This window comes from Euprymna scolopes, chromosome 36, assembly GCF_053919585.1.
Source record: "Euprymna scolopes isolate OS-2025 chromosome 36, ASM5391958v1, whole genome shotgun sequence".
Taxonomy (NCBI): Eukaryota; Metazoa; Mollusca; class Cephalopoda; order Sepiida; family Sepiolidae; genus Euprymna; species Euprymna scolopes.
In genome coordinates, this window is record NC_136517.1 from 82,142,995 (window position 1) to 82,157,181 (window position 14,187).

General features: G+C 34.0%; 1 protein-coding gene across 1 annotated transcript in view; it reads left to right on the forward strand.

The window, feature by feature from the left end:
- Nucleotides 1–3,502: 3,502 nt before the first annotated feature.
- Nucleotides 3,503–14,187, forward strand: part of LOC145260632 (uncharacterized) — a 137,385-nt gene continuing 126,700 nt past the window's right edge. Inside the window, exon 1 of the mRNA XM_080118954.1 lies at nucleotides 3,503–3,961. Within this exon, the coding sequence (XP_079975080.1) occupies nucleotides 3,904–3,961 (58 nt within the window). The 5' untranslated portion in view covers nucleotides 3,503–3,903. The remainder of the gene's footprint in view (nucleotides 3,962–14,187) is intronic.

The following is a 14,187-nucleotide window of genomic DNA, read 5'->3' on the forward strand; positions in this document are numbered from 1 at the left end:
CATCCTTGATAAGCATACATTAATGCAGGTGTGACCCAGGGGTCGATCCCTGGACTTTTATTATTCTGTGCACCCCCCCGCGATGTAACCCCCTCCCCCGACAAACCCGACAAGCAGTTAAATCCCACCCCTACACAGTAGAGATCCCTAGATGTAAGAGAGCTTTCTACTCCAGTAGTTTCTTCCCCAGAACTGCTAGAGTTTGAAATTCCCTTCCGGAAGTTCAAGTGTAATGTGAACCGACATCTTGCTGCCAACTCCCTACATAGTACCCCTGTAGCTTATTTCCTCCGCCACCTACATTAAAGTGGCAATGTGCCTTGTTTGGGATAAAAATGTAATTAAAAAAAAAAATAAATCAGATGTAATAGTGTCAGAAATGGCTATATTTGCTGATGACATCATGCATGTGGTAAAATCGAATGCAAGGCAATGGTTGAATCTTTAGATAATGAGCTTCAATCTGTAGTGGAATGAAGAAACAAATGGATTAGGGTTAGGATTAGGGTTAGGATTAGGGTTAAGATTAGGGTTAGGATTAGGATTAGAGTTAAGATTAGGGTTAGGATTTAATGCTTCTAAGACAAAGTTTGTTTCTTTGATATCATCGTATTGGGTGGGTTGCTTGGATCAAATTGATTCTTTCCTTCTAAAGGTCCCTTATCTTCCATGCTTTGATGAAGATCTTTAAATTGTAAACCAGTGTCTTCTGTCAATAATTTTGTGTACGTTTTGACAGGTGTTCCTACTTTAGTGGTTCCATGTTTAGAATCCCACAGTACCTCATCTTTTCTTCTGTAGCAATGTCCAGCATATCGTGTTCTTTTTTCTCTTATTACTAAAGAGATCCTGGGCAACTGACCATACAGACGGCTAATGGTTGGGCGTGTTTTCCAGTATAAGTTTAACACTGCCTGGAACATTTTAGTGTAAGTTCCATCTAACTTAGTTTCAAGTTTTTTACTGAGAGTCCATAATGGTGGACCATAAAGCAGCACAGTTTCCACTACGGCTCTAAAAAGGTTTTTCTGGATCTGTTTCGAGAGGGCTGATTTCCATATAACTTTCAGCCGATTAAGTGCACTCGGCTATTCTGACATGGACGTCTTTTTCGGTGGGTGCGATGTGGCTGCCCAGATATTCAAAGTCATCTAATTGTTTAAATGGTGTTGTGCCCAGTGTTTCAATTGGGCTGGTTCGATGGAAGGACATATATTTTGTTTTAGTTGAGTTTGTATGCAGTCCAATAGCCTGGGTGCCCAGCGTTGCCCGGGTATTTGGAAGTGTGTGTTGAGCAAAGCAAAAAAAAAAAAAAAAAGCGAAAAGTGTTCTAATTTAACGATTAAAAAGTTGACAAGCAGAAAATTAAAGTGAATAACTTGATGCAGGAGAAGAAACGAAATCACGCACTTAAGTTTGGCTGGAAGCCAGTTCTTTCTGCCGTGGTGGGGGAAATCAGTTCTCCCAAGAGTGGGGAGCTCTGGCGGTGTCTTAATGAATAGCAATTGTCTGATATGTTTTCGACACCTGCTGGCCATGGAGGCCAGCGACTCGATTTTGTTTTCGAATCAGTTTTACTTTTATACAAAAAAGCCAAAGAAATACGCAGAAAGTAAGAAATATTGTGAAAATAGCATGTAAAAGTCACTCAGATAAAAAATAGACGCGTCCTCCTTTTGTAAATTGGAGATATTATAATCTAGGCAGCATATAAAAAATTGGAGATATTATAATCTAGGGAGCATATAAAAAATTGGAGATATTATAATCTAGGGAGCATATAAAAACACACATTTTCGCTTTTATATTATAGATGTAGCAATTTTTGGGCATTTGTATTATCATCAGCTAACAAGCCAGATCAGTAGTGTAATCGACATCGGTTATCTTATTTGCTGGATATCATCTGCTTCTTGCTAGAGACAAAATTAAGCAATATTTCCCATATTGATCAAGAAAGTGTTTTAATATGTAAATGAGACAGATCACAAATAAAAATGGACCCAGAGTGTCACCCCGTAGTATGCCAGCTTTCATTTCAAAACTTACATTTCTTTAACAATTATAAGAAACCTTCTCAATCACCAATTGCCTTGGCTAAAAGTCCAACATTCATGAGTAGCATGAATTGGAACAAATACGTAGTAGATATTGTCAAGTTTGCTGCAAAAAAAGTGGGCACCCTCTGCTGAGCTAGAAAATTTTCACACCTGCCAGTATCATATATCTCTACAAAACCACGAATGACCCTTCCATAGAGCACTGACCACTGATTTCTCCGTCTAAGACAGGGTCTAAAAAAAGAGACTCCAACATAATAAGTCCCACAAATGTCTACCAAGCTCCAACCCCTGTCCCATCACCATAATGATGCATCCTTGTGCTTGTATTTCACGCACTTCAACAGAAAATGATCTTTATCAGTATAAGGGCCAAATACGTCCTAAAATGGAGTACTGTTGCCACATATACTCTTTTCTCTTTCCTGCAACCTCTTTCCCACAGAAGAGACTTGTGAGTCTTTTTCTGCTCCATTGTTATTTCCATGGCAAGTGCCTGTCTGAGCTCCAATCTATGGTGCATTCCAAACTTTCACAAAAACACTCGATTAATAACTATAGCTACTATCAACAATTTCCCTCACTATCTATCTGTGCCTAAATCTAAATGCAGATTCCATGAATAAAGTTCTTTTCTAGAACTGGCCGCCCATGAAACACTATTCCATTGGTCTGCTTCCCGGTTGATTACAATATGGTAGACTTCAAGTCCAATGTAAGCAAGTTCTGGCAAATGTGTATTTCAGTGGCTAAATTATTTAACAGACAAATTTATAAAAATTATTTTTTATATAAAACACATTATTAGACCCTAACCCGAAAAAATTTAATTTTTATTGGTTTTTTTTTTCAGAATTTTTTATTAGACTAAATGTACGACAACGGTAGCCGCCATCTTGTTTTGAAATTTTGTCTTTTCTAAGGCTTGCTAGATTGGCCTTTTTGAGGCCAAATTTGGCATTTTTTGACGCTCTTGCGTGGAACCATGGCCCATGCAAGAGCGTCAAAAATGTCAAATTTAGCCTCAGAAAGTCCGACCTGGCAAGCCTTAGAAAGGCCAAAATTTCAAAACAAGATGGCGGCCTCCGTTGTTGTACATTTGGTCTAATAAAAATGTTGAAAAAAAAAAAATTGATAAAAATTATTTTTTTTCGGCTTTATTTCAGCCTTAAGGTCTAATAATATTGTATATAAAAATAAATAATTTTTATAAAATTTTGTCTGTTAAATAATTTACGCCGCTGAAATACACATTTGCCCAAGTTCTTGGTGAGCCGTTTCCCTTAAATAATCCAAATTCTACTAAATCTACACTATTAACGATTACTACACTATCAGCCTGCATTCATTAATCTTTATTTTCGCGTGGCCTTCGGGCCTTGATAAGTCGTGACTTCCTTGTAAACAAAAAAAAAACTTTGACATAACAATTTAATAAACGTAAAATACAATGAAGACGGAAGCAGCAACCGGATGTTAAATGGAGACGCGAATCGTAAAGATAACCAGTGTATGTGTGTGTGTGTGTGTGTGTGTGTGTGTGTGTGAACGCTTTCGTGGTTTTTATTTTTAAAGGGAGGGAATTCACGATTAAATTCACGTAAATGTATTCCGAGGTTTTCCTCGTTTCAAATAATGATTTCTCCCTTTACCGAGTTTTCAAAGGTCAGCGTTGAAAACACTGTCCGCTCCCGCGTTCGAATTGTCAGTTTCTCTCATTTCAGTTCTTCGTCTTCGCAGATTGGAAAAACGGAAGGAATCGTACATGCGACTGTGAGAGAGAAAAGGAGTCCATGTTTAACTCCTAATCTCTCTCACTGCTAATTAGCTACAAGTTTCCTGGATGTACCGTGGCCATTGGTCTATTTCCATGATTCTCTTCGTCTTATGCCTTACATTTGGTAAGTAAAACAACAAAAGAAGATCAATCGACTTGTCATATTTTCCATTAAAAAAAATGGCCATAAAGTCGGGGGTCGGTTTATAACCTTTAGCATGTTTAAAATCGATCCCCCCATTTGTAACCGATATTTCTCTTTTTCAAGGTAACCATTCCTTAAAAAAAAAAAAAAAAAAAAAAAACGAATTGAATCAATTTCAGTTTTTAAATATAAAAGAAAGAAAATCTGATTAATAATTTGTTTTTTCCTCTCATATATATATATATATATATATATATATATAATATGCTTTATGGTCATGTTGGATTAATGGGGAGAAATTTTCTTTAATTTTATTAACGATTAAAACCTGTTTAAAACACGATTTATTAATTTGATTTTTTATATTATTCGTTCAAATATGCTTATATTTAGAACATAATCTTTTATTGATTGGGGGAGGGGGATTTAAATTTTTTTTTCTTTTCCTATGTAAATAATTCAATTTTATTTTTATCGATACTTGTTCAGCTTATAGACTGAATCTTATTTAGAAACCCATTTGTAATATTGGAGAGAGAGAGAAAGGCTTTTTAACTGTACTTTCACCTAACAATTTAATAAAATGGCAATTCGGAAGCTTAATGGAAATAGGTAAAAAATCGGTACTTTATGCACTTGTTACCGTGCTGAAATAACGTTATTTAGAAAGCCATTCTTAACTTGGAGAGGGAAATTTTGTAGGTATTTTTTTACGACCAGCCCCAGCGTAATAAAAGCACCTTCAACCTCCCCATGTTAAGAACAGCTTTCGGAATACCCCCCTTCCCAACCTCGAAACCCGTTCTTAACATGGGGAGGTTGGGTGTTTATTCCGAAAACCGTTCTTAACATGGAAGTTGGGTGTTCATAATACGCTGGGGCAGGTCGTCAAAAATACCGTTTTGTAACTATTCTACACTTAATAATAAAAAAAGGATACTTATGCACTTTTGATACCGCACTGAAATAACGTTAGACAGCTATTAACATGGAGGAGGGAAGGGTGTTTTGTAATTCTGTACTTTCCCCTTACAATTTAATAATAAAAACGGTAACATAATTGGGTCAATTTTTATGACGTGTCCCACAATCTCCCCATGTTAAGAACGGTTTTCAAGGTTGGGGGGGGGTATTCCGAAAGGCGTTCTTAACATGGAGAGGTTGGGGTGTTTATAATACGCTGGGGCACTGGGGTAGTGGGGCACTGGGGCAGTGGAGCACGTCGTAAAAATTTACCAAGAATTCTTTTCCTACAATTCTTAGTGAAATAGTTACCTCCCTTAGAGCAATGAGTTAAGCTTCATAATTGCCATTTTCATTTAGCTATTTTTTTTTTAATAAATGAAATTTAGATTTAAAATTTTATTTTAACTTTTATAAACTTCCTATTCCCTTGCCACTCTTGTGGAAAAATTAGGTTGATTTAAAATGTGTTGGGGGGGGGGGGATATTGGACTCAGCTCCCCCCCCCCAAAAAAAAAGGTGCGTCATGAGGATGGGATGAAAATAAAAAGTTGGGTAAATTTTTACTTTCCACCTTAACAATCGCCTTTAAAATTACGGTTTTCTTCGGGTATGCTGAAAACAAATATTGTATTAAAATTTTCCGCAAACAAATAGTTTTCGAGATATTAAGCAATTGTAATTCTGGTATTTTTTATGAGGATACTCAGCGTAGTATACCCCCCCCCAATCTTTCCATGTTAAAAACGGCTTTTGATGTTGGGGGTGTTTATTCCGAAAGCCGTCCTTAACATCCCATGTTAAACACGGGGAGGTATGCGAAAGCGCGCATATTTTTGGGCAAAATGTTGCATGAACAGTCAATCCTCCACTCCACGATGACAAAACAGTTTGATTCTAACAACGGACGGTGCAGGTTGCTTTTAACCATTCTTTTCAACGATAGATATCACGGATTCTTATTCCCCCCCCCCCAAATCAAGAGATTCGACGAATCCTGTAGTGATCTGCTTCTGTGCAGTTCTAGGAGGTCCACCCTCCCAGGCTTTGCCTTCTCTCATTGAGAAAAGGTAAGTTTATTGGCTGTCAATCGCCTGGAAAGACCTTACCAGGGAATGCTGATGGGGCTGTCCAGGCACTTTTTAAAATTTATTTTATTTTCTTAGGTCGGAGTGTCCCTCCTTGGGGGGGGGCGCTGACTTCTCAATCCAACTTTCCGAGAGACTGGGAGAGAACTAAATAATTTCCAGGTGCTAGTGCAGAGTAATCCGAGCTATTTTTTAAATCGTATTTTCAAGTTTAATTAAAGTTTTGTTTTTTATTCAACTGTATAGAATAGGTACAAAACACCCTCTCCCCATGTTAAGAATGGCTTTTTAAATAATAACGTTATTATTTACGTCCGGATCACTCTCTGCACTAGTACCCATTTCCACTATCTATTTGACACGAAGTCGGTTTTTAATGTCAGAACTAAAGCCCCTCCCCCTAAAAAAAAGGCCACCCTAATTTGGGATAAATTTTAGTGCTAGTGAGTGCACTTAATAAGTTTAAAGTTTTATCATACCTGTTTTTATTACTTTCATGCCTGCTTTTAGTACATAATAGGTATAAAACACCCTCCCCTCTCCATGTTAATAATGGCTTTCTAAATAACGTTACTTCAGCACGGATCAATAAGTGCACTAATGCACTAGTGCCTATCTTTTGCATCGGTTTAAGGATTTCTCCACTGATCCAGGACAGAAAAGGGAAATGTAAATTTCACAACAGATACTAGCCGAAAGATCACATATTTATTTTTAAAACGATTCAGATTGGCATTTTATGGCGGCATTTAAAATGAAAGAAAATACAGAAATGTCTGTATGATGCAGCAGTGAAGTGCACGTTACGGTCATGGAACGAAGATGAAAAATTGCAAAAATTATGTAATTTAATCAAGTATTTTGTCTTTATTAAGGAAAATTAAATTTACTGTTTCGATGTGGGTGAAAATCAACAAAACGGTAGATAAGGGCAGACAATCTTAATGCACGTGGAAACTGTCAAAATAATTACTGATAACTTCCCCTCGTGTTCTAGATAAATATGGCCTTGTCTGTCACTTATCAATAAAAAACGCCAAATTTGTTTTTCGTAAAGAAAAAAAAAGCTTACCTATACGCCCCCCCCCCCTGCCGTAAAATTAATTCCTTTTCCTATTTTTTTTTTCCTGCGGATGCGGATTATCGTCGATAACAGACTTAACTTTCATATTAACAGATTTTTTTTATAAGTTTATTTGATGGGGGAGGGGTCACTTTTAAATTATAACGTTCTATTAAATTAATAGCCTACTTCTTGGTCAATCAGAAATTCTTTAGGCTATTAGGTGTAAAAGAAAAATTTAATAGGACGTTTTAATTTAAGTGATTTAAGTGATTCCCCCACGTTAAGTTATTAAATAAACGGTAACTGTACTCGTACAGTTTAATCAAGACATTAAAAAAATGAAAATATCGAAAAAAAAAATGTTATGTTGTTCGTATCCGTTATGGAATGAAGTTTCCCGAAAAAAAAATTTCGGGTTTGTATTACTGTACACATAGATTCGAAAAAGTTGTCAAAAAACAAATATAGAACAAATAAATGTTATCAAAGGCAAGATAAGTTACTTTTCTACCAAACTGGATATATTTTTTGTGTTTTTATTCAATGTAACATATTTATTCAGCTCGAAAAACAAAGTGTTTACCGATGTATTCGAAAATTCAAGATGGCGTCTCACACCCTCTTTAACACCGTAAGTTTGGGAAAAGGTGTTATAACTAAAAAACTAGACAAAATACTATTAAAAACCCGCCGAATATATGTCAGCCTATGTCACGGTAACATATATTGAGCGAGTTTTTAACAGTATTTTAACCGGTTTTTTTATTTATAACACCTTTTCCCAAACTTACCGTGTTAAAGAGAGAATCAGACGCCATCTTGAATTTTCCAATACATCGGTAAACGCTGTATGTTTTTCGAGCTGAATAAATGTTACATTGAATAAAAACACGAAAAATATATCCAGTTAGGTAGAAAAGTAACTTATCTTGCCTTTGATAACATTTATTTGTTCTATATTTGTTTTTTGACAACTTTTTCGAATCTGTGTACAGTAATACAAACCTAAAAAAAAACTATATCAAATTAAGTGAAAATTGTTTTTCGGAAAACTTCAGTCGAAAACGGATACGTACATTAATATGACTTTTTTTGTGCTAGTGCAGACCCGCCCGCGCTATTTTTTAAATCATATTTCCAAGTTTAATTAAAGTTTTCTTTTTCTTTTATTCAATTGTAAGGTTGAAGTATATAATAGGTACAAAACACCCTCCTCTCCCCATGTTAAGAATGGTTTTTTAAATTACATTATTTTAGCACGGATCACCCTCTGCATGAGTACCGAAAATAGAAATATTGAATTTCAATTGAAAACAAATGGCGTATACGTAATTGTCGTGTCGAAATTAGTAAAATATCCAAAAATTACGAAAAATGATAAAGTAGAAAATTAAGTTTTCAAAGAAATTGCCTGTTAGGGAAGGTAACTGCGTTCTGTCTTACCTCTACCCCCCCCCTCCAATGATGGCGGTCAATCGTGAAATACATGCTTTCATGTTTCATGTGAAAATATAGCAATATTAACTGATTGCGACATAATTAACTAGATAAAAAAAAAATTTGTTTCCATTAAAGGAAATTCAATTTTGCGATGTTTTATTTTCGTTCTTATTCCGAAGAAATGCTACTGTTGTTAAAAAGACAAGGGTACACATAGATTCGAAAAAGTTGTCAAAAAACAAATATATAACAAATAAGTGTTACCAAAGGCAAGACAAGTTACTTTTCTACCTAACTGGATAATTTTTTTATGTTTTTATTCAATGTAGCATGTTTATTCAGCTCGAAAAACAGTGTTTACCGATGTAATACATGTATTCGAAAATTGTAAAGGGCGGGGCGGAGCCGGAGCAGTGCTCCGCCGGAGCACTGAGCAGTGAGCACTCTCTGGTAAACACAGGTAGCTTGGGAAAATGAGTTAAAACTAAAAAACTAACAAATATTGTTAGAAACTCGCACAATATGTTACTATGAGGCTGAGGCTGACATATATTCGGTGGGTTTTTAACAGTATTTTGTGTATTTTTTTTTTTTTTAGTTTTAACTCGTTTTCCTAAACTTACCATGTTTACCAGAGAGAGTCCCGCCGTTTGCAATTTTCAAATACATCGGTAAACATTGTTTTTCGAGCTGATAAACATGTTACATTAAATAAAAACACTAAAAAAATTATCCAGGTAAGTAGAAAAGTAACTTATCTTGCTTTTGATAACATTTATTATATATATATATTTTTTTTTTTTTATAGTTTTTTGACAACTTTTTCGGATCTGTGTACAGTAATACAAACCCATATTATTACATGAGAAGTCATTTGGAGTAAAACATTTAATTTATTTTACCTATCTAAACTCGAGAAATGCACGATACACATTTTAATCAGGTACGAATCAAAGATGAATGCCCTCAGCAAGGCCGTAAGCAAAAACCAAAATGATGAACGAAATGAGGCAAAGTTGACTCGTTGGAACATGACAATTTAAGCAACTTTTATTTTTACTTACGCAGAATAAATGCAAGAAAAGAAAAAACAAAATAATTTAAACAACTTTTGGTATTTTTTTTCACATTAAGTCAACCTCAACCTCCACATTTGTTTTTTAAATGACGACTTTTATAGGTTTTCGACTATGCTGAATAAGAAAATCTTTAAATTTTGAAGAGACTAGTTAGTTTTCGAGATATAAAGACTTGCATTATGCACTGTAATTCGCTGGCGTCCATGTTTGTATGCACGCGCGAGGTCCACTTCCACAATTTTCTTTTAAAAACGTTAAGAACGGCTTTCGGAATACCCCCCCACACCTCTCCGTGTTAATTGTGGAGGTGGGTCTAATGTAAAAAAATTACCCAAGTTTAAAATTTTTATTTTAAATTAAAATATTGGTACTAGTTTATCGTCGAAAATGGAGACGCCAATTTTTTTTTTTTTTTTTTTCGAGCACCTGTCGTCAGAATCGGAGGGAGAAATCAGTATTTTAAACAATGACCGAAGAAGCATGAAAAATAAAAAAATTGAACTAGATAATGATTACTTCAGGGAAGAACTAAATTACGTGTCCCAGCGTAGTATAAACACAAAACCTCCCAATGTTAAGAATGGCTTTCGGAATAAACCCCCAAACCCCCAAACCTCGAAAACCGTTCGTAACATGGGGAGGTTGGGTAGGTTATAGTACGCTGGGGCACGTAGTAATTTAGTTCTTTCGAGAAGTAATCATTATCTAGTTTAATGTTTGTTATTTCATGCTTTTTTGCTTCGGTCATCGTTTAAAATACTGATTTCTCCTGATTCTGACAACAGGTGCCCCCCTTCCCTCAAATGGGATCCCCATTTTCGGCGATAAACTGTAGTAGTAGTACAAAAATATTTTTTATAATTTAGAATAACAAATAATTTCAACTTTCACAACTTTTATTTTTTTATTTTAATTTAACATGAAAAATAATTTAGTAACATTAATTTTTAATATTATCAACCAAAAACGGAACGACGGGAAAGTCCCTAGTCTTATTTTTCTCATATCATCCGCAAACCCTATTTAGCAACACTACTAATATGTTACTCTTCTACCTACCTGGATAAGTTTTGTTTTAACTTATTTTAAAGCGTGTCCACTCTTTAAACGTGTCAACTCTTCTGTTCAGTTAGGGGGTGGATAGAATAGCTGCCAATAAGCATTGCATGAAGCTTGATAATCGCTCAAAAATCGAAAATGAAACTCCCTCAATGTTAGCAAATTCTTGTTGAACAGTCCTCTTGAAATAATCATTCTATCCAGTGACCGTTTTCCTCAGTTCACCTGGGGACTTCATTAAGTTAAAATTTATCCTCGAGTGGTCTATGGTCCTTGATAACCGGTGACACGTTAGTACATTAAAAAATATTAGATAGAGAATTGTTTAGAAGATTGCAGTACTTATTTCTGGAAATGGCCGAAATGGTTTACAAAAATAAATGTATGGAGCCAGGCATAAAATATGTATGGACACTAAGCATGCGAAGGGTTATAATTTGAAGAATTTAACCCTAATAAGAAAGAAAGGTAAATTTATACAAATACCGTGACAGCGAATTAGTAGAAAAAAATGTACCCTAACCCTAACCCTAACCCAGTTTTCAGATTCGTGTTCAGCACACCGAAACGTAACAGAATACTATGTAAAAGATTTTACTAATTCGCTGTCACGGTGTTTGTATAATAATACCGAACCGAAAGGAAAAATTTAATTGTTAAAAAAAAAGAACTTAAGATGGTTTTCAAATCGTAAACTGCTTCAATCATTTTTGGGACTGGTTATAAATCCTCCTTGGAAACTCGCGATTGGAAATCAATGCCCAACGTGGTCGATTCGACACTCTTATAATGGCGCTTGTTCAGGATAGTCAACAGATCGATTAAAAAAAAAAATGTGGTTTTAAACATAAACATCAGTACTTACTAAATTGTCATGTCGAAAATAGTAATATATATATATATATATATATATATATATATATATATATATATATATATATAATACCGAAAATTCATCGAATAGAAAATTATTTGGTACATTAAAAAATGAAAATATCGAAAAAAATTTATATCCGTTTGGGACTGAAAATCTCCCCCCCCCCCCCAAAAAAAAAACTTTCACTTATTTTGATCGAGTAATTTTTAAAAATTTTTTCTTTACTGCGGAAAAAACACGTTTTTATGACAACACGTTGAAGGTAGACATCTTTGAAGTTTTTGAACACGCCACGGGGGAGATAACTCAGTTTAAAGCGCCGACACTCCCTCTCCATCTTTAATACTAGCTTTTCTTCACAAAGATCGAACCTTTTGCTCGGTATCATAACAAATTTCTTCGCTGTAAAAAAAAAAAAGCAAAAAAAAAAAAAAAACTTAAAAAAAAAAATCTTGATCAAATTAAGTGAAAGTTTATTTCGGAAAACTTCATTCTATAACAAATACGTACACCATAAACTTTATTCGATATTTTCATTTTTTGTCTTGATTAAACGGTACAAGTACTAAGTTAAAAGTAATTTTTATGGAAAGTTGTCGGAAATGGCAATTTCACTAGATGCCTTGAAGATCGCGAATACAGGAAACATACTTATCTCCCTTTTCGCCATTTTAGCCTTAGAGTGATACTTTTTTCTTTCTTTTTTTTATATACTAAAAACACAATAGCAGTTCTCGAATTTTCGTAATTTTGTGCATATTTTCGACATGACAAGTACTGTTTTTGCTTAAAACCAAAACCACACATGTATTTAAAAAATCGATTTGCCGACCCTATCTGAATAAGCACCAAAAAATCAATGGTACAATAGTGGCGCTATCGGAAAATACCGCTTGACTTTTGCCTAAACTTTGATTCTAGCGAAAATTACTTTCGAATTCAGTTTAAAGGCGTCAAAATCATTTCCAAATGTTGAAGGTTACGACGTAAACACTGTTTTGTTTGCAAAGATCGCCACGCACGGTGATTTCTGTGAGTGGTCGTAACGAAATTGATTTTGAAGTCTTTAACCTACCCGAGTGACTAGGATTAAAGTTTATGACAAATATTTTGCCTTTTCCCTTAAGAAAAAGTGATATTGAAGTTTTCAGCTTTATTGCTGCCATTGAACCAAACCATTAGTTTTATTAACAATCGGGCTCAATTAAGAATCTAATGGCCAATACAATACCGCAGTAATTAGTTGATAATATCACATCGTTTGATCATTAAATTATTAATTGAATGAACCAAATTGTTATAAAACTATAATTCAGTTAAAATATAATGGCAATTATTAAATGTCAGCCATCTTAAAGCTGAAATCTTCAATATAACAACAACAACAACAAAAAAACGGTATTTTCAAGCCGCGCCACTATTGTATCGATGAATCGGAAGTAGTCTATTATAAAAATAAGTAAAAAGAGCTATAATTTATTTAACCTAAATTTTAAAATACTTCCATATTTTCTCCATAAAATCGAATCCGAATACGTTTTTTTTTTTTTAAATTCTATTTGCCGTTTATTCTTAAATCGGAAATCAATTAAGAAATTTGATAAATAAAAAGTTGTAGTTAGACGCGAGTTCCGATTCCATCAAATACGCAATTGATTTTACTTACATCTGCATTAACAAAAATCGGGGGGGGGGGATAAATGAAGATCCTATCTTCAAAATAAAAAATTGAATTATTTTTTTAAAAATATTTTCTCAACATTATAAAATGACATTTGTTTTGATTTTCAGCTGAAATAAAACGTTGATTGTTTTTTTTTTTTTTAAGTTTAACAAAATACAAGAAAACAAAACGATAAATTTCTCTTAATGTAGATTTGTGAAGTAAAAAAAAATCCATTTTAATTTCTATTTTATTTATTTTATTTTTTTTTACACATGAAACAGATTGGTATTTTCAAATGACGTCTTTAAGTTCGATAGAAAATGTCTCTGAACAACACTAACAATGTCCCTATCGATTTTTTTTTTTTTTTTTTTTTTTTTAATATCTGAAAAAATAATTTCTCAATTTCGGTAATTTGTTTTAAATGGTCGAATTGTTGAAATAATATACATAAAATAAATAAGAATATGGCGTGTGGGTGGGAATCCCTTTTAAGTCTGAAATCCAAAAGCACCGACTTTAATTCGCATACACGTTGAAAAATATTTTTATTTTTTTCTTCAAAGAATTTCCCATAATTTAAACCCCCCCCCCCAATATTTCTAACAGAAATATGAAAAATAATTTTTTTTTTTTTTCTGAGTTCTAGTTTATTGACTAACATGTTGGCTCGTTTATAGAATAGTGGCGTGGCGCTCTGCAATCTGCACATATATATATATATATATATATATATATATATATATATATATATATATATATATATATATGTGTGTCTTTTACCTGAAAAATCAACTATAAAACCTGACTTTTATTGAAAAACTATAATTGTGGTCAGAAATAATATTGTAATAAACATATTTGTCCTCACAGTTCCGATGTTCGCATATAGCCACTAAGAAATCACCGTGGCGACCATTTTTTTTAATCTTATAATAACGAGGTGGGGGCGAAACTGTTTACATCT